Genomic DNA, 25,893 nt, shown 5'->3' on the forward strand with positions numbered 1-25,893 from the left:
GGAGGAGAACAATATTCTGATCAAACACATGTATTTTAATCCTCAGAGCACACCTCTTTTTCTTCATCATCATCAGTCGAATCTGCATAGGACTCAACAGTGTTGTATATGAACGAGTAGAGCTTGACATCTGGTCCTGAAGTAGAACAGCTTCTGCATTCTTCATTGTAGTATCTCAGTAACAGCCTATAGATGTCCCCTTAAAAGGAAAAAGAACTCATTAAAGCCCATGTGAGATCATACCATATGAAGAAAGCATGGTTGCAAATGAAGGCAGGAAATGGACACTGGTGCTGAGAGAGCTGCTAGAAACCTTTCTTTCAATGAGCAGTGAAAGAGGGGGTAGCCAGCTGTGGAAGGGGAAGGTGGCTGTTTCCAAGTGTATTCAGAACACAGGGTGGGCTCCCTCAACGTCCTGCTGAGGTTTCTGCACAAGCTATCTGAATATTAGGCTTGCATACGTATTACAAACACATTGCCAAGTGCCTAGATTTGTGCTCCTGTCTCCAAAATTAAAGACATTTAATAATTACAGTGGGGCAATGGATACACAGCTTTTCTTGTAGTGCTACTGGATAATAAATCTGAGCACATCTTGCAGGATCAAGCCAGAACTACTATAAAGAAATCTATACCAAGAATGTGCAAGCAAGTTTTCCCTTTTTAAAGCATTTTGAGTTGTATTAAAAACTTCTGCAAATCTTCTGTCTACCACATGTAGCTGTATTCTTCAAATTCTGAAGCCTAACTCCCAAGTGAATTAGGAAAGGATTCTAGAAGTCTAACAGATTAACCCTGTGCAGTTCAATCAGAAGAGTTCCCCACTCTGGAAACAGGTACAAATAAACCAAGACCCATTGGCTTGTGCTCAGGACTTGGGAACAGCAGTTCTCCCTGGACAATTTCCACGTAGAGATGGTTAAGGTCTCTTTGCAGCACAAAAGGATTTCTGTATGCTCACCAATAGTTTGACCCTTCTCACAGAGAAAAGTGTGCATGCTGTAAATATCCCTCATCAGCTCCACATCTCCAAAAGTAAAATAAACCACATCACGCCCGGCCTCAGCAGCTGCCAATATCTGTATTAAGGCTGAAATGACAAAAGGTTACACAAGTGAGTACAGGAGAAAACACTGCTGAAGAGAAAAGCCTCAGTTTACATCAAGTAATCACACCACCCACCTTCAGGTGAACACTGCAAAGCAATCTGAACAATGGGTTGACAGCTATTACTTCCACTTTTAAAACAAAGTGAAGAATTCTGGGCACTGCAGCTCAGAGTGTTGGACTATGCTGCTGGAGTCACTCATTATCCAATGAATGTGCACAACAGCATGAGAAGAAAAGCACCATCTTACATCCTGGTTTAAGCTGCTTGTCTTGAGTCACAAATAGTGAGGTCAAAAGCAGCCATCAGCACACAATTCCCCTTCTCTGCCACCCTTGAGAAGGAATGGAGCCAACTCTTTCTCTAGGTAAGATGCACAAAGCAGGAGCTGACCTAACTTTTAGCTCACAAGAGATCTATGGGTCTGCAGCCTCTTGCTGTGCAACTTAAAGTGTCCATCTGCAGCATGGAATACAACAGCTCCTTCTGACCTACAAAAAGTGAGTGGGGATGTCAGGAATGCATTTCAGATTATTTAACTTCCAGCCTTATGTCAGACTCGCTGGGCCAAGCAGTGCCCCAAGTTCTGCCAATGGCTGCAGCTACAAAATAGACTTTGTTTTAAGAAAAAAAGGAGGATTCCTATCTTGGAAACAGATTTTTGCAGATTCACCTTGAGAAATCATCTGGAGTATTGACCAATGGTCTAGCTGCACCAAGCTAATGACCCACTGCAACTGAAGAAAGTGGCTCTGGTCCAGCTACTTTTTCTCCCTTCTCACCCACCTCCTGACTTCTCTGCACCTCTCAGGGGCTCATCAGACATCTCACCAAGCCAATTCCATCCACCAACCTGGCAGAGAAGCTGTAGGATGGGACAGTAAGAGCCAATTGTTTTCTGCTAGATTAGCAGTTGAATTGGCCAAGTGAAGGCTTTGCTAAGAGCCAGAGCTGCTGCAAGGGAGGGCACCAGACAGTCCAGCCAACGACAGGGAAGGGGAGAATTACAAACAGGACCCTTCTTGGTAACAAAAAACTGTTACAGGAGCAGAGGTTTTTCACCAGCTAGTCCTGTGAGGCTGGGGTGACAGAGATGCATGCAGTCGAGCACACATTCATTCACACAGTGTTACCACAGTGCAAATAATGGACCCCAGCAACTACTTAATCTACTGCAGCTTGTCTTACTTCAGAGTGCAGTTCTGCTATTAATTCTTTCCTCTCCTACCCAGTAAACAGAATCAATTAAAATGTGATTAATATTGTCTTTGTAAAGATTAATTTTAAATAAAATAGCACATGTACTGAACTACCAGCTGCTAGTGGAAATGAAATATAAAGCAGATCATAGCTCAGCTCAAGAATCTTTCATATTTCTAAAGAGACCTAATAAAATACTGCATTATTTAATAAAAAACCTCTTATAAACCCATAGCTAGAATTATAAATTACACGATTCACAGGTGAAATTAATCTTAATCTGGGAATGATATTTTAATTAAACTACTGTACCAACTGTGGGTTTGGTAAAGCTTCAGTACTTCAGCTTTCAAAGGGTCTAATTAACTAGCGTGCATAGGAGAACAGAATCTAATGAATCTTATTATTCATTCTGAACAAACAACACGGTTTCACTTTACAGAAGATATTAAAAATAGCCTACTGTTAATTTTGAATTGCTGTAAATCTTATCAAACAATGGTCAAAATTTCTGCCATGAACCAGGCTTCAGAGTCTTCTGGGCATTAACCACATAGGATGCCAGGTGAGACTTCCATGCTGCTGATACAGGAAGGAGCATCAGAGGAAGGGCAGCAGAGCCCGTGGTACAGGGGCTGGAGGGATCTGGGCTCTCTTGCCCCTGACACCCTGTGGATGTGATCCCACCCCTGTGGGAAGGGCTGTGCTGACAGCTTTTCACCACCCAGCGAGGGTGGCAGAAGTGCAATGGATAAACCCCTTTAGTTTTCACATCATCTGTCACCTTGAATGAAACCATTTTTTATACTTTAAACCATTCTTTTAATTCAGAACTAGAAGTCATGATAAAATACCATAATGGATTATGGCATTTATTCAGTTATAGCCAATTAAATTAAATACTTTGGTGGTTCTGGTATCTGTAACAGATCCAGATACTACTTCCAAAAAGACAAGGGTGTATGTTTAGGGACATTAAATGAAAAAGCAAGATTTTAGACTACAAAAACTATTTTGCAATTGCAACACACAGTCAAGCCTGTGTAGTCAACAAAAGCTATTCATAGAGGTTCAGTGAAACCATGGTACTGATCAGTTCTAACAAGAATTCAATGACTCTTTCATAACCAAAGCAGTGCTGTCACTTGCTGGGAAGTGTTAATCCTCACAGGCTTTTGAGAAAAGAGTAAGGCTGATCAAAAACCAGAGGTAAAGCTACATGAATGGAAGTAAAAATATTAAGTTAAAGTAAAACAGAGAGAATATTCAAGTCTTTATATGTGTCTGATTCTGTTCAGAGTTCCTATCCAGGTTCCAAAACACTACATCTCATGCCTCATTTCTTTGTCTACATCAAAGACTTTTCTCATGGGCTGCCTCAGACTCAGGTCTGCTGGTCTTTGTCAGTAGGCTTCAGTTCTGAGCTCTGACCAATGGGAAGGGGAACTAAACATTGCAGTGAGCAATCACAGAATGTTAGAGGTTGGAAGGGACCTCTGGAGATCCTCAGGTCCAACCCCCCTGCCAGAGCAGGACCATCTAGTCTAGGGCAGGTCACACAGGAACGCATCCAGAGGGGTCTGAAAAGTCTCCAAGGTAGGAGACTCCACAACCTCCCTGGGGAGCCTGTTCAGTGCTCTGGAACCCTGACAGTAAAGAAGTTCTTCCTCATGTTGAGCTGGAACTTCCTGTGCTCCAGCTTGTGACCATTGCCCCTTGTCCTATTGCAGGGCATAAGTGAGAAGAGATTGCCCCTTCCTTCCTGACACGCAGCCCTCAGGTATTTACACACATTAATTAGATCTTCCCTAAATCTTCTCTTCTCCAAACTAAAAAGCCCCAGGTCTCTCAGCCTTTTGTTGAACAAATAATGGCTTAGATCAGATGAGCCATAATTTTAATCAGAAACCCTTATATTTAATAAAATACACATAGGGTATTACAGTTCAGATCCAACAGAAGGCCTTATGCAAATTCAAGCTTTTATTAAACCTTCCTAATATAATAATAAACAAGTCTGATCAGATCCTGTAGTAAATATTACTTCTGATATTGATGACCTGCACTTGGCAGCCCATTTTATCTAATGGAAATCAAAAAACAACTGTCAGAAAATCAACTGAGCTTTGAGAAAAAATAGCTGCTCAATGAATAAAACACATTAAAAAAGAAAACTAATGAAGCTGGTAGTCTGATGGCTGTCTCAATGTAACTACCTAAAGCTGTTCAGAAAAGTCAATTTTAAATACACTCCAAATGTTTTAAAACAACAAAAATGTAAATTTCTACTTGGAACTATATGAATCAAGGTATCAATTTAAATGTCAGGATACATTTGGTCTTGACTTGATGGAAAAAAATGTCTTAAATTAACATAGGCATGTGGTTTCTGCTGCATTATAAACACTAATTAAAAACAAAAGAACATGAGAAAGTGAATGCTATAGCAGGCAGGTCAGGAAAGAAAGCAGCATGTCTGAGTGACTGGAAGCCTCTCTGGCATACAGCAATAGATTAAAGAGCAAAACTAAACATCAAGCTTTGCCAGCAAATTTGTGAAGCCTTGAAAATTACCAGGTACTTCAAACAACTTTGCAGAGATAGGAATTTTAGGCAAAATCCCAAAAGGTTGCTCCAAGAAAGTAAATTGATTTATATTATTGAAACCTGAAATGAACATTTCAGTTCTTATTTTGTGAACTAGTATGATGTGCCCATGCTTTTGAAGGTTCCAGTGCTATAGGTCCTTGTAAACCCAGCATTTCACCATCATGTACTTACCTCAAACATTTAAAAACTCAAACTGCACATAAAAGCAGTGTGCATTTTTATTGTTCAAGGCCATATTAACTCATGGCCTGAAGATTAAAGCTAATGAAGCAGTTCTATGGACAGTTTATTATTCCAATTCTTGGCTAAAATGTGCAATTTGAACAAAAGTTAAAAAAAAACAAACATGTATTTTGTTTCTTCAAAAAACCCAGAAGGCCAAGAATCAAAATCTAAGTTATTTGATTGACCTGCACATTACTGAATTGCTCCAGATTACCTTTTAATCGGGGATCCCCTCCAAAGGCACCACACCCTAAAGCTAACGAAGCAGTTCTATGGACAGTTTAACTATTATTCCAATTCTTGGCTAAAATGTGCAATTTGAACAAAAGTTAAAAAAAAACAAACATGTATTTTGTTTCTTCAAAAAACCCAGAAGGCCAAGAATCAAAATCTAAGTTATTTGATTGACCTGCACATTACTGAATTGCTCCAGATTACCTTTTAATCGGGGATCCCCTCCAAAGGCACCACACCCCCAGTTTCCTGTGGCCACTGCAGAGAGGTGCTGAGGTGGAATGTTGGGTCTAGAGAAGCCACAGTAGGCCTGCAAGCAGACAAAGAGTCAGGAGACTAAGCTGACAAGCAATCTGGTGTGGTAACTTCACAACACTAGGATGACAACAATAATCAGTATTGTCTTCTAGCAATACCAACTTCAAACTACTTCAATACACCATTAGTCTGCCCTTTAAATTTGAGGTCAATTGCTAAAGAATTCAAGGCAAGAAGGATTTTGCCTTAACTGGATCCAAGATAAAAATTGGATACAGGTTCTGATTCCTAGGGATTTAATCACAGCTGGGGAAAACTTTTCAGGATAGTCAGAGCAGAGACTAACTTTAACAGTAGATTGTAGTATGTTTGTTGCTTTTTGGCCCAGTTAGCATACATTACAGCTGAACTTTTGTGTCCAGTATTACTGAAATTCCTGAAAACTGGAACTAAAATACAAAATAGTACCTTAGAACACAGGTCTAATGCATTAAATGAGGGCAGAAGGAAAATGTATGATATTCACTAAGAAATCTTGAATAAATGCAAGTGCTTCCATGTTAGAAAAACAGGGTAACTGTCTTTGGGAAGTTTTTCAACAGTACAAAAATTTACTGAATTGGTACAATTGCCTGGTACAGACTGAAGCACCACAGTCTCATCACAGTATGATCTAAGCTGCAAGTTCAGACTTCTGTGAGTTATAATTTAGTGCCATGACTCAGAGTTTGCATAAGGAGCCCTTACACATCATCAGGTGCATGCAGCTTCATGAGACTCATCAGACACAGTAAGAAAGTCAGCAAGTACTTGGAAGGACTTCAGTGACAATGAAGAAAAATATCAAAATAAGTGCTTTCCTATGATTTTTCACAGAAAATAAAGGAAGAAGATAAAACTAATCACTTTTTTAAAAAAAAAGAGACAATGCACCAACATTTTAAACAGGTTTCACCTAGAAATACAGGAAAATGAAAACCTACTGTGCAGTTTTAAAGCAGTTGCTTCCATATGGGAAGCTGAAAAACTGTTCCTTCTGACTATATAAATTAATCTGGTTTTAGGTTGTACACAACTTCAAACATGTGGTCTCTTATATCATTTAGAAGTTGTCTGATGTTTACAATTTTTAAGATAAAACTGCTATATATAGTTCTCAGCTAACACTTTTTGAAACATAAATGTTCTCTACACCATAATTCTTAGGGAAGCACCTCTTGCCAAATATGAAGATGTTAATATTTTTTAATTGGTGACTATCAGAATAGGCTTAATGAAATTTATGAGTGGGATTGCAAACCCAATTATAAACCAACTGTTCCTCAGGATATGGCAAGTCAAACATGCAACTGTAATAATTACTGCTGGTGAGAGTCTTTCTTAGGCAATAATCTCAAGGGTGAAAGGTGGAAACTGTGAGATGAAAGACAAGGATTAAACTGACACCTCTTACACATATATTTATAAATCTTAATGCTGAAATCAGATACAATGGTTTTCTTTTTTTCCTTAGTCTGAACAGCTGCCTTTAGACAATATTAATCTTGTTTTCTGACTATGGGTTAAACCAGAAACAGGGGTCAGCCTCAGGCAGCTGCCTTCAAAAAAAAAACCACTGAGAGTAAACATCTGGTTCTTTAAGACAAATGGATCTTACAAAGCAGAAATGACATAGGCTTATAAAAAAAATACAAGTTGTAAGAAAAGTCACTTTAAGTTGTTTCAGTTACTTCCTAATGTCTAACAAAATCACAAACAAAAGAACTCTGGGCAGTAGACTGGAGTGTGTCTACTAATACATAATACACTCCTATTTCAAAGCCTGTGTGCCTATATTGTGCTTACTGAGTCCTGATTTATTAAATCATAAGAGTTGCAGCTTATTCCATCAACTTGTTTTCACCCACAGAAAAATCTTAGGATTAATTCATTTTTCTTGAAACTGAAAAAGCCCACCACAGTACATCCAAAGATATTTGATTTGTTAAATTATGATGCAACCTCCAATACACTTAATGAAATTTTTACTGTAGTAAGCAGACTTAACTCAGGCTTCAAATTTTTTTTAAATACCAATCAAGCCTCATCAAACAACATCAGCCAAATTGACATACTATAAAAAATGTGCGTAGTTCTATCACAATATATCTTTAAAATCTAAATCAAATCAATAATATTGAAAATTGTAGGCAGATCATGAATTCACTAGAGTAGGTAATTTGAATTTTGTACTAAGATATCACTGAAGTTTACAAAATTTATTTACTGTCTTTTTCAGGGCTAATTTCATTACCAACCATGAAGAAACAAGCTGATGAATGTTACTTTAGTCAAAATGTTAAGGTTTTATGACTAAATTAAATTAGTCCTTCAGCACTGTATATCACTGGGGAGAAGATGAGCTTTCCACATATATTCCCTGAAATTAGGACCCTGATGTCTTATGTTTGAATTTATTTAAAAACACATCCTGTATTATTCTATACCCTCCTATAATACAGAAAGCAGGAGACTTTAATGACAGTAGTATTGTGCCCTTATATTTAACACTTTAGCTAAAGAAGGGGCCTGCTCCACCTGTAATCATAGAATGTCACTAAGTATACTTTATCATTAGTGTGCTTATATTTGGGGTCAAAGTAAGCTAATACAGTAAAACTGTATAAACTTGTGCTCAACTGCCCAGTAAATAAATAGCATTGCCACTCCTCTAACAGGCCACAGACCTTTGACTACTTTTGCCTTATACTAGCCATGCAAGGCCCTCATTCTGGCTCATTTGCCTTCTTAGTAACTTAAAAGAATTTGCTGTGTGAACTGGAGATGGACACCAGGCATCCCTTGTTAGGAGATAATTGTGAGTGGTAACAGCAAAGGCCTTGAAAACATCAGCATAGGTTGAAAGCTAAGGCTTCCAAACTATAAACAGCTCACTGATGGCAATTACTGGTCATTGAAAAAGTACAGCCTCAGGAGCTAGGAAAAGACTGCTTTAAGCTTCAAGAAAAGCAGCAGCAGCAAAGCAAGAAGAAAAACAACATGAAACTCTCAGCCCTGCAACATGATAAAGTAACCTCATGTTCCCAAACATTATGCAGCTCATAGTCCAGGGCAGAGACAAAGGGCTGGGAACCATCTAGAAACTGAGTTATCTTATTGAAGGGCACAATTTCAAACTAGGGAGGCCACGGGAAACAAAAAGGTGCCCACTGCTGTTCTATCATCCCTTGTCAAATAGTTCTTCAGCCTGGCACCCTTGGTGACTAAGACTATGAAGGACCACAGCCATTGGAGTGGTGCAGTTCTGCGTACACACAGCTGACATCAGGTAAGGTCAGGGACTGACTGCTTTGAATATATAGTGATGAAGACTAATAATGTGTAAGAATTATTAGTAGGAAGCGTGCTGTTTCTGAATGTTCATCTAAAGTTTTGTTTAAAGGATTAAAACTGGCCTGATTTATCAGTCTTCTGAAAGCCCACATCATTGTAAGCTCTAACTGGCACATGTAAACACATATTCAGTTGCAACAGCCCTTACAACTATTGTGCAAACAACAGATTTATGAACAGCTGGGCCTGATCTCAAGAAGACATCAATATATGAAAAGAAACTCCTAGGCAGTACAGCAATACATAAAGGGCAAACAAGAAAGGTGGAAGAAAAGCAAGTGGCACTATACTTTAAACTGTCACTGCATTAAAACAAGGTGCCCCATTCTCCACCTTCACTACAGGGCTGAGTAGGATTCAGCAGAGCCAATCATGGGAAGAGAACTTAAAAATCATAACTAAAAAGTAGGACAGGGAAGAGTTAATAAAATGTATATCAACATCTTATTTAGTTTTTTTTAAAATTAAATAAAATACACCCTTGAATAACATATCAAATGATAAGAGTCATTCTATTTGACAAGATGAAGTAAAACACTGAAGTACAGCTTTTATAAGGGACACAACTAAGCAAGAACTTCCTCAGCTGAAGATAATACAAAAATATTTTTAAAAGGTACAAGGCCATTGTAAAGAAGTTACCTTGTTGAGCTCTCTTCTGATTTTCTCTGGACTAAACTGGTCAAGGAAACGTCTGAAATGAAATGCATCTATAGCAACAATCTCAGTGTAGCGCCGCTGCCATTCATCCCTAAAATTAGATGGAGGAGAAAAGATGGCGGCATTAGTTGTCTAATACTGGCCATATAATCATGACCCAAAATAGGCAATTCCCTGTAGAGCTTCTGTTAGAAAAAGCCAGAAAGGTGAGCTCATAACAGACAGTGGAGCCCTTTTTTCCTTTGCAGGTCAGGAATGAAAGCAGCATCAGAAATGAGAGAAATTAGAAAAACACTGGCTAGACTTTGGGCATAAACGTGAAACAAAACTAATTATGCAGCACTATTTATTGAATACATAAGAACACCACAAGGTCAAAGAAAAGCACTTTGGCTCTGTCTCCCTCCAACATTTAAATGAGAGCACATTGTGTATGTTTCTATGCAAAATGAGTAACTTTGTGTATGTACCATGATAACATTGTTGGAGAAAATTCATAAGCTCAGAGCTTTCTACTCAGCTGCATGATATAAAATCTTATTTTGTCAGACATCAGCTGCACTGTGGCACTTGAGGTATCAAACTTCTTGTGACATTACAATCCATAGTTCAATCAGAATCTTAAAAATTTGGATTAGAGACAACTGTAAAAGATGCAGGTTCACAAATGGATATATTGGCAGGTACCATTTATTACCATTTACAGCTCATTATCAATATGAGATAACTTTCTTCCCTTATTTGCTCTGCTGAAGACAGCAGGATTAAACAGCCAAATTCTATTAAGGCAAATGCTAGGAAATACTTAAAGCACCGAGTTTTCAATTTTTTAAGATTTATTCCTTCATTTGAAATAGTTATGTGGAACTTTACCTTGGGGTCTTATCCTCATGGCTTCTTGCCCACCGGTAGGTTTCTGCATAGCCTGTATACTCACTGTACTGCTCAGTACCTGAAACAAATTATTGCCTGTATTACGTACAAAATACACACATTTTTCACTAGGTGAATCTTTCATAGGAATCACTGCTTCTCTGAATGAACATGTAGCTCTCAGAAGCAATGGAAAATAGAGTCATATCTGCACCAGGAATACAAAATCTTGTGCCCAGTAGAAGCTTCTTTTCCACAGATGATGTGCAGCACCCACCATAGAACATCACAAGTGCAGGTCTACGTGTGTTCCAGTATGTAACAAGATATATACTGGACATACAATATGTACAACAAGGAGATAGTTTTCAGCTTTGCCACTTTTAAGTTCAATAGCTTCTTAATAAACTGGCTGTCATCTTTAAAGTTTTACTGGCTAATATCTGGTTAACAGACTGTAAACCTTTGCACCACTACCATTTTGCTTGTGTTTTTTTCTTTTCAGGCTACTATCTGTAAACACAATGGTAAAATAGTCCACTCCACTACTGAAAACATGGAAACCCTATTTCATCACAATTTAGCAAAAAATCTGGGCTGACAGTTTAGGAAACACAGGAAGAAAAGCCTGAAGAGATTCAGAAGTGTATGTGGCAAGCTCTACGTTTATACATTTTATTTCTCTAACAAAACTAAAATCCATAAAGCCAAAGAAAATTCTGCTAGTCAAAACCAAAGCAGATATACATGTGGCAGTTCCCACATGCCAGTGTCACCCAGTCTGCTGCCTGCAGTTCCCTGGGGGCACCCTTATGTGCAGGTAAGCAGGACTGTAAAGATTCCCAGTCTTGTTGCCCAACATGTATCTTTCCCCCAGTACTGTTTTGTTTTACATTTGTTCAGCCTGATCTCTGCACTATGGTTCCCAACACGAATTCTCAGTTATCTCAGCCATTAATGGCACTGAATCAATGGAAAGGCCACTGCTCTCAGCTGCAGCAGTCAATACCAACAAGCTACTTCTGTAAAAGCTTGAGGACCCACAAAACCTTGGTCTTGAACATACTTGGCTACACTGTGAAAGAGTCCAGCAGCATATCATGGCAAGCCTTAAAGTAGCTCAACAAGAATGTCAGTAATTTTCACTATTGTGCTCTGCTATACCAAGTCCTTTTCAAAGGTTTATCCCAAAACTAAGAAGGAAAGTGTTTTAACTCAGACTAAGTACCATAACCTTTCTAAAATGTTGCCTTTTCACCTAATTTTACTGAACTTCAGGACCTTTCCTTAAAACCTAGGGATCAACAAATGCTTCAAAGAAATACTCCTAAAGTAATCCCAAAGCAAAATCACAATTTTTCCCCTGTTTTGAGCTTGCAACAGCTGAATTTCAAAAGCAGGGGACTGAAGAGAATATCTGGTTTGGAAAATTACAGCTCATACAGGTACACTTAGACAAGTTATAAACAATAAGAAGACAACTGTTAAACAACACCTTAATTATAAATAGTGGCACCAGCTATGCCTATAAATATAACAGAAAAATAGGTTTTTAGAAAGACATGTAAGCTGACAGCACGAAGCATCTGATTAAGACAAGACTAATGCCTAACTATCACACAGATTGGTGATACTCTGGGAATACAAGTGTTTAAATTTAATCTCTAAATAAAAATAATATAAAAAGTTGAACAATCAGAAACAAAACTATTCACTTTTAACCTCCTCTGACATGGGCATTTAAATGTTTGCCTCAAGCATAGAAAACACATGTTGTTAAAGTGTTTAAAATTATAGGTATACTTCAAGACATTTTGCCCATTTACCCAAATCCATTTTAACTGAAAAGATTTATCAGTGCTTCTTTAAATCATCTGGCCTGTAATCCACTCATTTATTTAGATCTGTCTGGATGACTATGCAATGCAGAGGACACAAATACAACTCAAGGCTATTTTGAAACGTTGCTATGCAAAATGAGTTAGATGGTAAAAGATTCCTCACCAAGAGGTTAGAAAAACAACTGTAGGGTCCTTGTATAAAAGGACAACCGTGAGCAGCTTAAATATTCAGAAGGCAGCCTTCTAATCCAATTGTAGGCTATCAGCCTTCAGTAAGACTTTTCCTGGCATCAGTAAATGTTCAATTTTACTGATACACTTGGAAAAAATGTCTGAGTAAATAGTTCAAAAGACAGACAAGGGAAGTACGTGACTTTTCTGAGAGCTCTCTTTAAGGGACAACCTAAATCTTCCAATCTTGAAAGGAAAGCATTTCCTTTGGTGTCTAGCACGTGGAAAGGAAAAGACTAAGTCATCAAGACATTGTAACAGGACAGATTAAATGACAGTCAAAGAATTAAGCTGACTTTTTCCAAGGTTTGTTGTTTTCATGCATTTTTAAGGAAGTGCAGTGTCTGATGACAAAAGCACCAAGAAACAAATAAACAAGCAAATACACACATTTTTTTTAAAATCAATAACAGAGAAATTCAAAGAAATCACACAAACTCTAAACTCATGTCCCAGATACAAAAGTTAATGAAAATCAATGGGTTTTCATCAGTGAAGCTCTAGAAATTTGTCAGACAAAAATGGTTACTCAACTGGCAGTACTTTTTGCCTGTAAACTGCTGGGATACCAACAGCTATTAATGGGAGAACAGAAGCAGTATGAGAGGAACTGGATATATTAATGCTTCTGGTGAATCTTTTTTCTTACCATAAACCCACAATAAACAGAGGTAAAAAAAGCCAAGTCAGAAATACAGTATAATAGGACAGTTCCATCAGAACTTTAAAAACAAGCTACAAAAAAAAAAAAACAAAAACCAACGAAGACAAAAGTATAACAAGTATAATTCAAAAATACAAGTTTCTTTATGAAACTTGTCATCAGTTCTTCTGATCCTTATCTTGCACCACAATTAGTCTTCTGGCTCTCCAGAGAGTAGCACCATCAGCCTGCTAAATCCAGCTGAAAAACAATTTTTCCCCTCTGAGTAAATTTTCAGCTGATCTCATTTAGTGCATGGGTAATGTGCTTAGAAATCTCTGAAAATGGATCACTAAGATGCAATCAGGACTGGCTGCTGTTCAATCTGTATATTTAAAGCAAACATGGAACACAGCTTCATCTGCCCTTAGTGCTGCCTGAGTATAGGTGAACTTGAAGAGGGGAAAAAAAATAACACCACCAAAACCAAACAACATAACAGATGACTGAAGGAAAACCACTGACTTATTCACAGCTCTACCAGAAATGCAGCTGTAGGAATATCTGGCATTGCAGCAGACATTTCTGGAGGTAGATGTTGAAGGACCTGACTGTTTACATGACCAGTTCCATAGTCATTACAGCAGTGATCTTAACCAGATACTGTGCAATCACAACAAATTTAATTTCTCTCCAATTTCTCAGACTCTTCTGCAAATTTAAGCTACACAGTTATACCCATTAGGCTGCTGAGTCAAGATGAATCACAAAGAATGCAATTTATCAGGAGAACTGTGACACACAGTGGAGACTTGGCTAAGAAGTGAGGTGGAAGAGCTCCAGGGATGAAATGAAAATGATGGAATGACCATTTCCATTAGAGAAGAACACTGTATCACAAATACTAATTGCAAAATACTAAAGTACTCAAGAAAAAGAAAATACTGCCACAGTGAAAACAACATCCTCACCTTTATTCGTTCATGTCAGATCACTATTTTTTTCAGAGGAATGGAAGGAAGTCTTTCAAAACATTCTTTTAATCTTTTCCCCCCTGTTAGTTATTAGACAGACTGACAGGTATGCTCTGTTTTTACCCTCCCCAGGAGGGCCTCACCTAAAGGACAGGACTTCAATATGTTAACCTTGATATAGTATCATAATCAAAATAGACAAAAGAAATCAGTGATAGCCAAGGGGTTTCTGACTCATTTTTTTCTAAAAAGGTGACAGCAACAGCCAATTAATCAAAAAGTTTTCACAGAAAAGGCATTAATTTTGGCAGGATGGAAAAACAAAATAAAACACTGTCTTAAAAAAAGATTACACAATACATGAGTAAAACCAAAAGATGTTCTGCCCAATACAATCAATAGCTCAGGACAGAATAAGATTTGCAAGGTCTAGGCTCAAATTTCTACTGTGTATGCATTTGAGAGGAAGAGGTGCTTCAGAAGGACTTTTCCAACAAATGCTTTTTAATACCTGTAAGAATTCCTGGCTGTTAATGCATCTTAGGTAAGTTAAAACAACAGTTTTACTATAGTAGACTGAAAAATATAAAACGTACATCACCTATTATAGTATTTGCCTAGAGGATCTCTCTGATCAAGTATTTTTTTCTTTATAGTCATTCCTTAGAGTAAATAAAAAAAATTATAGCATCAGTTTATTTTTTAGTCATGAAAAGTGCACACAGTGTTTCTGCATACAGAACTGAGACACAGCAGGACCTGGGCTCCTTCACTTCTTCATGGTGATATTTGGTGTTTGATCTTAACAGTTTTGATCCAATGGATAATAAAACATACCAAGTTCTATGAATTCCTGACTGTTGATGCATCTTAGGTAAGTTAAGACAACAGTTTTACTATAGCAGACTGAAAAATATAAAATATACATCACCTATTATAATATTTGCCTAGAGGATGTGTCTGATCAAAGTATTTTTTTCTTTATAGTCATTCCTTAGAGTAAATAAAAAAATTATAGCATCAGTTTATTTTTTAGTCATGAAAAGTGCACACAGTGTTTCTGCATACAGAACTGAGACACAGCAGGACCTGGGCTCCTCTACTTCTTCATGGTGATATTTGGTGTTTGATCTTAACAGTTTTGATCCAATGGATAATAAAACATACCAAGTTCTATGCCAGAGGTGGAAACAAAAGGAAAGACACTTTCAGCAAAGCACTGGACATGCAGCACATCTCCATGCACGGCCCCTCAACAACATACTGGAGAAGTACCCATGGTTTGATATTAGTATTATATTTTCCAATATTACCCAACAGTATTCTTTAGCTATGCCTAATAATACTGAGCCCTCAAATACTTATACCTGGAGGAAAAAAAAACACCAAACAACTTGTCTGCTGGTGTTCCCTTCACAAAACATCTATCAGAACAGTTGCCCTGTGATCTTAAAAGGCGAGGTGAAGGAGGAAGCTCTTCATCAAATGAGTACTGACTTTAAACAAATTATCCCTACAGCACTTAAACACAAAAAACTTTAACTTGAAGTATATTTTCTATACATAGAACATTTTCTTCAAAGACTAACCTGTGACGATAAGACATTCATTGTGATCCAAGACTTCAGTGATGAGCCTCGATACAATCAGTTCTGGGTTGATCAGAAACCGAATTTCTTCTTGTACTAGTCCTGCCCCAGTCACACCACCTCCAACAAAACGGTTTGCAAAATCAACCTAACAAAAATATATTCAGGAGGATTATGACATAAGTGAACAGTACAAAATCCTTTCATTTACTAAAGTAAATAAAGTCCTACAGAAATTTCAGTAATGCTGTTGAAATCTGCTGCTATCACTTGAAAATGCAAGCAGCAGGACAGAGCCTGATGAACAGCAAGCCTTTCTTGTATTTTTCCTTCCTACCTCTCAGAAAACTTAAGACAAGTGAGATATTACAAAGCAAAATAAAGTTCTGCATCTCAAATGTTCTGAATTCAAAGTAGTTTTGTGGGTTTTCTCTGAAGAGCACGTATGTAAGAATAAAACACATTTTGGTAAAGATGAAAACAGCAGATCAGAATTTTTTTGCATTTTATGGATATTGAAGAATTAAGTTGTCCTTTAATAAGCATTCTGTCCCAACTATCAACACCAAAGAATTTTTACATTAGCATTGTCCCTGTATCAGTTGTTCTGTACCCAAAAGGATCTTAGGAATGCTCTGTGGAATGCGTTCAAACAAGGCGAGTCATTTTAACTGTTAAGGTTTCTACTTGAAACAGAGAAGCTTTGGACTCTGTTTTTTTTTTTCTGTAATACATATTTTGAAAATTAAGATTTTAACACAGACAACAGTTTTAAAAGGATTTGGTTTATCCAATAAAGTGGTTACTATTTATGCAAATTAACTGCCCCTATGAACTTATAATTTTTAAAAGCCACTTCATCTTTGCAATGCTTTTAGCTTCCTACTGATTTTTACTTGGATAGCTGATGAGAACACATTTACAGGAGGGGAACAAAAGCTGCTGGAGTGGCATGGACATCTCTGTAGATTACAAACTGATTCTGGAGTGACTCTGGTCAAGCCTAAAGCACACCAAGAGCTGGCCACTATAACAGCAAGCATTCCTGAAGTTTATCCTGGAAGTATCAAAACACTTCAGTTGTGTTTAAGATCTGCTGAACTTGACTATGACACAAAAAAGTAACACAAAGGCTACCCAAATGTTCAGTGCATCAGGGCCCCAACTGCACTTAACTGTCCTGAGTAGCCTCACCTTGGGCCACCACCCTTGCCCCTGGCACATGGGGCCTGTACAAACACACCCCCTTGTCCTGGACCTCAACTGAGACACACTGTGTATAGGCACAGGCCCAGCCCTGTCCTCTGCTGATGCCTGCTTTGCTGACAGGACTTCTAAGATTGACCTTGTGACCTGTCTCATCACCTTGCCTTTGTATGACTACCACCAGCCTGTCAGCAGAAACCATCATTGTCATCTTCTCTGCTCCTGAGTGTCCCAGCCACTGACCCTGCCTGCTGAGGCTGGGGTCTCCTATGCTGTCAAGCCTTGGTCATCCTGCTCCCTTCTGGAGTAAGTGCTCTTCATCTAACAGAGATATTTTGTTTGATAAGACTTGAAGTAGCCAGGAGGAAGAATACAGCATCCTAGGCAATACTCCCTTTTGCAGAGTGCAACAGAAAGAGTACATGAAAAGGCATCATTCAACCTTGTCTCACCTCTGAGGTTATAGTATAGTTCAGTAGAGAGACAGCAGAAAAATGGTTATTACTGAATTCTTAATAATTTCAATATACATTTGAGTGCTCCAGTTTCATAAAGTCATGAGACATTTCTGAGATTGAGCAAAATGCATTGCATTAAAAGTCCTCCTATTCTCACCCTTCTTCTTCCTTTGCAGCACTTGTTCCTGGCTAAAGTAGTTGTAATGTTTTTTTGGTAAACAAATTCTAGAAGGCAGACTGGTTTTTGTTTGGTTTGGGGTTTTTTTGTTTGTTTGTTTTTAAAAATACAAGCTAAAACCAGACAACTACTTTGAAAATTCAAATGTGTTCCTTGCTATAGATATGGACAAGACATCCTCCTTATGAATTTCTTTTGCTGACTGCCTCCCAGACCAAAACAATGGTGCTGGCAGCAGCAAGAAAGTCTCCTGAACCACTGACCTGGTCACTGTCTGGGGCACAAGCATAATTTTTAAAAAATAAACTGAAACCCTTGACAACTCATCAAGATCACAGCCCGAAACTTTTCTCTTGTCAATTTTGATCCTGGTTTGAACCAGAAGACCTGAAGCTGTCCAGGGTGTGTGATTTTCTGACAGCTTTTTCTCTACCAGGTACATGTGCAAACCTAGATGAGCTGGGGAATACTGACAGTGCTAAGACTGCCCATGGAATTAATCTTGATGTTTCTTTTACACTGCACAACATCTTGTCATTTGAGTCAAATGAGGATAAACAAATAACTTTGTTAAGCTGGCAGGCCATGAAAGTGTGACAAAAACATGACCTAAAGCCATATTTACTGTTACATGTGCTTACCTGTAGCATACCTTGTCCATTGCTTTCGATGGTGCCTTCATGGGTGACATGTAATCTAGACAGTTTTTTCTGAGACCTACCAATGAGGAAAAATATTGCACAGAAAGGATGATTAATCATCTCCATACAGACATCCATTTTGAAAGAAAACACATCCAACTCCAAACTTCTTACATGCTTCAAACAATGTAGTTTAAAAAGAAACCCTAAGGGATTAAAGAAAACACATTTGCCTTTCCAGAAACAATTCATACAGCTTTAACTTAGCTGTTCCATTTCTCCACCTCTTCAACCATAAAAGCCCAAAACTGAAATTCTACATTTTTCACCAAAGTTTGTCCCACATTAACTTGCTAAGCAGCAAGAAGGCTGCAACCCTTGTGTTTTCACACTGGTTACCACCCATAATTCATTATTTTTCCTGTAATTTCTGAAATCATGTAATCTCAGCTCTCTTTTCCCCACTCAAGCAAGAGCACTACTGTTCCAAAAATTCACTTAAGACTTGTTGGCTTCACAGGCAAGCAAACATACTGGAAAACTCAAGGCATTCAAATTACTTGTGGGAATTCACCCACTTCCCTTTGTACTTCCCTCCATAACAATCCATACCAAACATTGCTTTCTGTAATAGTTCAAAGCCTGAATCAATTCCATATGAATGGGATTCAGTTATCAAGGATTTAAGAAATTTCTGGTTAGGACAGGATGTTTCACTTACCTTTCCCAGTCTGGAAACTCCTGGAGACACTGCCTTGTGAATGTCACCAGTCCTGTTGGTTCTACAGACAAACCAACCCCAGAGGAGAATGTGTTAACTACTGAAGCTTTAGTACTTAAGTTATTTTAAGTGGTAAGCTTTTAAAATTACAACATGTATCATTCTTGGCAGAAACATAAGTGCTTAGCTTTCCTCAAAAGTGGCTTTGAACCCTCCTCTGACAGTTCACACTCAAAATGAACACAAGTAACATGAAGACCAAAATATTCACTTCTCTTCTCTCTTTGGAGTTTCAGTATTTTTCTTTTTCCAGGTCAAGGAAAAACTCTAAGTTATTTTCACTTAAACTGTAAAGACTACAGTGTTTCCACTCAAAAAGTAAGACAGTTGAAAGACATGATAGTTGAATTGGAAGTAAGAGATGCTACTTTGAAAAAAAATTGTGAACCTTTAGATATGTCTCCTGTTCAGTGTCAACAGGCAATGCACGGAGTACTTGACCTATGGAGAGATGAAGCAGTAGCTCCTATTTCCAATTAAGTCCTACTATGTCAATAAAGATGCAGTGTAAATGGATTTCAAATCAAGCTGTTATCAGCTCTGCCAGGATGCTGGTGAGATTCACTGTATTTTAACTAAGGAAAGACTCCTGCCCTCAAGAGAAAAAGAGGAGTCATTGCTCGTTGCAAGAAAGGATGCAACATCAGCTTCAATCCTTCCCAAAGACTTAAATAATCCTGTGCTTTTCCTCAAGAATGATAGGGGGAAAAAAAAAGGTTGCTTGTGCTTATAAAAAAAATAGTGCACAGCTTCCCCTAATCAAATGCTTTTCCACAGGGGAACACTGGTATCAGTGCTGATATTTTACAAATTAAGCATTCACCTTTTAAACTGAAATTCTTCAACTAATACAGTCTCCACTGTGTTCTCTACAAGGAATTCAACTACCACGTCCAGTAAAAAGAGTTGCAAAATCATTACAGTAATTTATAGAGGTAAGTGACTTCAGTCTTACTAATTCCTTGGACAAATGAAAAGGGATCTTTTAAAAGGTATGACAGGAATTTTTAATTCAAGAAAACAGCACTCAAAAAAAACCATTAAATATTAAAATTTTAACATTAAGACATCTAATAGGGTAGTTTCTGAAAGCATGTTCCAAAGAGATTTCATACCTGTATGAAGGGACAGCTGCATAAATCTAGGATTTGGTTTGCATGAAAACATTATTACTCAATTTAAAAAAAAAAAAACTAGTACACTATAACTCTTCTCAGTCCCACACATAGATCACAATTTACTTTTTACCTCAGAGATTTAGTTCTATTGACACTGCTGAAGGTTTGATAGCTGAAACAGGATGTAGCTGCATTTAATTTGTGGTGAATTAAAATGATAAACTGAAGACAGACCAAACCAAGTAAAGGGATTTTTATATTTAATACCTTAAAGCTGTCTTTCTTTTAAAACAAACCCTTCCAAGAGGATTTGAAGCCAATAGTGAAATACTGACATGTAAAGAAAAAGTCTTTAAAAAAAAACAAACAAACAACTGTAATAAGGATACTGCAGCAGATATGAGGTATGCTGTTACAGTAAAATGTCTTTCTTCCCTAAAATACAATACATCAGCTCTGACACAATTCTCACAAAAATAAAGCTATTTTTGAAAGCTTATGCAGATTATCAAATTCATGGTAGCAACAGAAGATCTGACTATGCACACTAAGGAAAATAGCACATGAAATTCTGAGAGTTGGAGATTTCTCATGTCTTGTTATTTGTTTTATTTGAACTGGGCAAACTTCATACAGCTTTGTCTTGGGAGAATAAGAAGGGAAAAATCTGAAATATCAACACAAGTAGGGGAAAAAATCGCTCTGAACTATGAAAGTTATAGTCAAGAGAACTACTGCAGGAAATCTGAAGCTTGATTCAGATTCTAAGCCTGAGATTTGATCTGGTGCTGTTTCCTCTGCATTCTCACTCCCATGCAGTGCAGCAAGCAATTGCATATATTACAAACATTACACATATGTATTTTTATATATACACACACTTTATGTATAAAGTGGTGAAAATATACCTGTATAAATTTTTACACACCCTCCCACATCTGTCAGAAGAAAGAAAACAGAGTAAGCTCTGAAAAAAAAATTAATTGCATACACCATCTATATGAGAAGTGACTTTAAAATGAATATCAGTGCACTTAAGCTGGCCTTTGTTACACACTTCCATCATAATGCTGCATAGCCATATCTAAATTTAATGGGATTAAATTTTTCCTGTATCTGCTTTGTAGCTCAAAAAAAAAAAAATAAAGGATTACTTTTCTCTGTGACTCTTCTAAAATAGCAGAAAAGGGTCTTAAGTTTCTCAGGCTTCCTTGGTGACCGTCCTTCAAACAATCTGAAAACCAGAAACAAAAGCAAATAATTAAGATTTCAGGGATACAGTGCATAATAATTATGCTGACGACTAATTGCCATTTGATTTTTTAACTCTTGTGCACATATTTTAATTAGCCTTGCATTAAACACTCTGCTGTGGAATGAACTCCCTGGACAACCCCTGGATAACACACATCTTGAGGTGCAGCACGCTTGTTCACTTGCCAAGTTCCTGATGCAGATGCTCAGTGAACACCTATCTCACTCTGCTGATTTTGCAATATCAAAAAAATAATTTTGATATGAAGATCCAGTGAAGCTACTAATTTTATTTGCAACAGATTGGCTTGGATTAAAATGTGACCAAGGGGAAACAACATGTATATTGAGTACTCTAAAATCCACGTGTCCTAACCTACTTTCAGCTCAATGAGTTGCAGAGAAGAATTAATGCAACCACATTGCTTTCAAGGGTTCCCTGGACAGCCCCTGGATAACACACATCTTGAGGTGTAGCAAGCTTGTTCACTTGCCAAGCTCCTGATGAAGATGTTAAGTGAACACCTATCCCACCCTACTGATTTTGCAATATCAAAAAATAATTTTGATATGAACATTCAGTAAAGCTACTAATTTTATTTGCAACAGATTGGCTTGGGTTAAAATGTGACCAAGGGGAGACAACATGTATATTGAGTACTCTAAAATCCACGTGTCCTAACCTACTTTCAGCTCAATGAGTTGCAGAGAAGAATTAATGCAACCACATTGCTTTCAAGGGTTGCACTGCACCAGCAGCATTTCTAAAGAACAGAACTGACCCCCTACAGAGACAGCTTCATCCCCTGTGTGACTACTGGCAATCTAACATTCATTTGTAAAAGCCTAAGCATTGAAAAGAAGTTCCCTATTTTTAGTCATTGAGTGAATGTATCCTTTTAAGGTTAGCTGAAATACTTTTACTGCATCATCTGCCTTCCAGCACTTGAACAGGCATTACTTAATTTCACTTCCAACAAAGTAACAAGGCACTGTTATTGGCAACACATAATGGAATTTATCTGGAAGGAAGAATAGCAGTGACTTCAGAAATAAAATCCTTTGAGTAGGAAGTTCACTAAAAGATGTCTGATTCAGTGAACACCCTGAGGATGCAAGATTCCTCCCCAATAAGCAGCCTAAGTAAAGGAATGACACAACATAATTCATTTGCTTCCATGTACTGGAATGACAACCTGCCATTAAAACCAGAATGCTGTCAGGTGAATTTAGCTTTCAGTGGTGAAGTGAACTAGATTTTTTCATTTCTAAAAATTCTTATCAAGTATACAAGCTGAAGAGATCCATTTCATCCAAAATGTATATTAAGTCACAGAAGCCAATTTGAAAAAGATTAAAAAGGATTTATGAAAACTTTTCTATTCTTGCAATCATCAATCAGGAGTTTCAGAAGAAGCTCCACACTCCCACAGTCTATTTTAACATTGGCCACTAGAGTCCTATCACAGGGTTGGGCTTGCACAACTAATAAGGGATTCATAAAAGAAGGGGTTAGTGTGTGTGTCTGCATGCACACATCTTGCCTAAATGCATAAATTACCTCTGATCTTTTATCTGGAAGTCTCATTTGTATGAATCCTTCGTACTGGTTAATATATCTATTAACCTAATCATGCCTTTACTAGTTTGTTCTTTTTTTCCCATTTTTGATCAAATGGAAATCTGCTTATGCTGTAAACTCACAGAGTGTTCATGTCACAAAGGCAACACAGAATTTGCTGTAAGTAGCAGACTGGGCAGGAGAAGTCCAGAAAAGGAAAACCTATGCCTAACATAAGTCAGATCAAGCTAAAACACTATGGCAAGTCAGAAGAACTTGGATTTATCCATTACAGTAACTTACAAAAATGCAGTCACTCTGTCAGGTAGAGAATATCAAACAAGTTTGGGGCTTTTTTAAATCTGAAGTGTTTAGCACTGGCCTGTCTCTTCCTTTCTTAAAAGTTGTAATAGCTACCTGATCCTCTAGGATCAAAGCTAGACTCATGCTGATTTGCTTTTGAAAAAAGTCTCATTTACAGCAAATAACATTCCCAAAACACCATCTCTAATTGCTATAATGAGAAGAGATATCTGTATTTCTGTTCTAGCCCCATATGGCTGGGTGAAAACCACAGGGCAGCACAACAGAATTTTAAAAGCTCTGAGTTCTGGCACAGGCACCCCTTGCTGTAGAGGGGTACTCCATACAGTGGGGATAGAAGAGTACTGTGGTGTTCAAAACCATCTGTATTTTGACCTTTTAGCTCTATGCCTTCAATAACTATATGCATTGGATCTTTTATAGCAGTTAGTCTCATCACCCTTCTCTTCCTCACTTTGCTCTTCTTCACTATGATGTAACAGAAATTGTACTCTGAAATTCCACTGTTAAATGCAGAATTATTTTAAAATTATTTTTTATTAAAAACAAAAGCAGACAAGACCAGTCTTGCATACATCTTAGGACTGAATCTACCACCAATGATATCCAAACCAGAATGCAGTCATAAATGGATAGTCATTTATGGCAGACTGAAAACACTATGTCCTAGATTAATATGTTTGGATTTACTTCATGTTTTCTGTGTCTAGAATTTCCCTTTATTTGTGAACTAATGGCAATCTGAAGATGGCTGTTGCAAATGTGCTTTTTTATTACATACATGTTTGCAAAATACAAACCGTTAGTATATTACTTGTGTATTTTCATATAACCAAATTAAGGAGCACTTGTCTTCAGCTATTTCAAGCAAAAGTGCTTTACAACATTAGGAATTTGTTTCAGAATGTGCTACAAATTATCCTTACACCCTCACAATAGCCAATTAGAGTTATTGATATTCATTCAGTTGAATTTGATGGCTTCATATGTTCTTATAAATTTCCACAGAAATATCACAATGACATTAATGACTTAGAAGACTTCCAAGAGAAGGAAGGGAAAACCCAACACCTACCCCTACAATACAGGCAGGCCCTCCAGCTTTCTTAAGCAGGGCACAAAGCAACCAGTTACCTTCCTGAATGCAACAGTAAAAGTGATATTTACCAATATGGAGAATGGCCCAGTCTGTCCCATTAATTTAAGTGAGAATATAACAAGACAAAAGTAACACTTTAAAACTCAAGAGAAAAAAAAAATTAAAACTTGAACCTTACATCTGAAATGATCAATTAGGCAACATTACAACAACTTCTTTCTGAAGCAAGTATTTCTATTTTGAAAAAGAAAGGTAGATGAGAGAATCCATAAGATACTAAATAAAATCATCCTTCAAGCTCCAAGACAGACCCTACAAAAAAAACCTACCCCAAAATGTAAGTGGAAACCACAGCCAATTTCCTAACAGAATTCACCCAAGTCCAAACCCCGTTAATTCCAATTAAGGAACTCATCCAAATGAAGTGCACAGTAAATCAAATGTAAAGTACTGCAAGCCCACTTTCATTCAAGCAACAGAGACATTACTGGCAACTGCATATGTAAGCTATTTGGCTTACAAGATGTCCCCATTACCATGCCACCAACTTCAATTTAGCAGATATGGGAAATAAAAAAGCTTGCAGGGCTGATCACCAAACACAGCAACAAATTTATCTTTGTCTCTCTTGCTTCCAAGCTAGGGTAGCAGCAGTGTTAATCAAAGACAAGACCTCTACAGAGATACACTTAAGTATTTGAAGAATCAAGGTCAGAGACTTAAAAACATAAAGTAAATTTGTGAACAATGTCATAAGCACAAAAGAGATTTCATTTAGCTACAACCACCTTAGCAAACTCTTTCCTAGCAAATATTCAGATGCTTAATTCAACTGTTCTGAAGATAAATGCTATATGAGAAATAAAATATTAAAAATAAGAACAGATATCTGAAAAATGTTAACAAACAAAATAATAAAATTACTCAACCACTGTCAGTAAACCTACAGTAAAGCTACAAGGCAATACTTTATTCTATTTCAATAATTACTACAAAAATGTGTGCATGTTTTGCATTAGCATTTTCCTAAAATTTTAGGGTGGAAAAAAAGAATTTTTAAAGTGTGAGTAATACTCTACTTTTTGCAATCTCATTGACTGCAAACTCAACATTCTCAGAACTGTCTTATTTTCAGCCAATGCTTCCACCTTAAAAAGCTGGAGTCAAAAGCTTTAAAGAACCTGCTGTTAAGTCTTCCCAAGTGCTAAGACTCATGGTGAGCCTGCAGGCTACTTCAAAGGCTGCACTTCCAATGACACAACATCAACGTGATTTAATAACATCAAGAGCTAAGGAAAAGCAACCTTGGCCTGCATGTAGTTTACTGGGGAAAAGTGGAACCAGCTTAAGTAAACAGTTCTGAAATATATTATTTTCAATTAATGTAGAATTAATATACAGTAGTTTACTTGTAGAATTTCATTTCCAAGGAGG

The 25,893-nt window shown here is 37.4% G+C and overlaps 1 protein-coding gene across 1 annotated transcript; it reads right to left on the reverse strand.

Moving 5' to 3' along the window:
- LOC103777929 (poly(ADP-ribose) glycohydrolase-like) lies at window positions 1-21,455 on the reverse strand (the record flags this gene model as incomplete). The annotated part of the gene is made up of 9 exons (XM_008945497.1): window positions 1-199; window positions 962-1,090; window positions 5,582-5,687; window positions 9,671-9,779; window positions 10,562-10,640; window positions 15,840-15,987; window positions 18,323-18,398; window positions 19,044-19,104; window positions 21,376-21,455. Coding segments are annotated over 9 exons (952 nt in total), but the record flags the coding sequence as incomplete, so codon positions are not given.
- Between the last annotated feature and the right edge of the window lie 4,438 nt (window positions 21,456-25,893).

This window comes from Merops nubicus, unplaced genomic scaffold (genome assembly GCF_000691845.1).
Source record: "Merops nubicus isolate BGI_N331 unplaced genomic scaffold, ASM69184v1 scaffold10580, whole genome shotgun sequence".
NCBI lineage: Eukaryota > Metazoa > Chordata > Aves > Coraciiformes > Meropidae > Merops > Merops nubicus.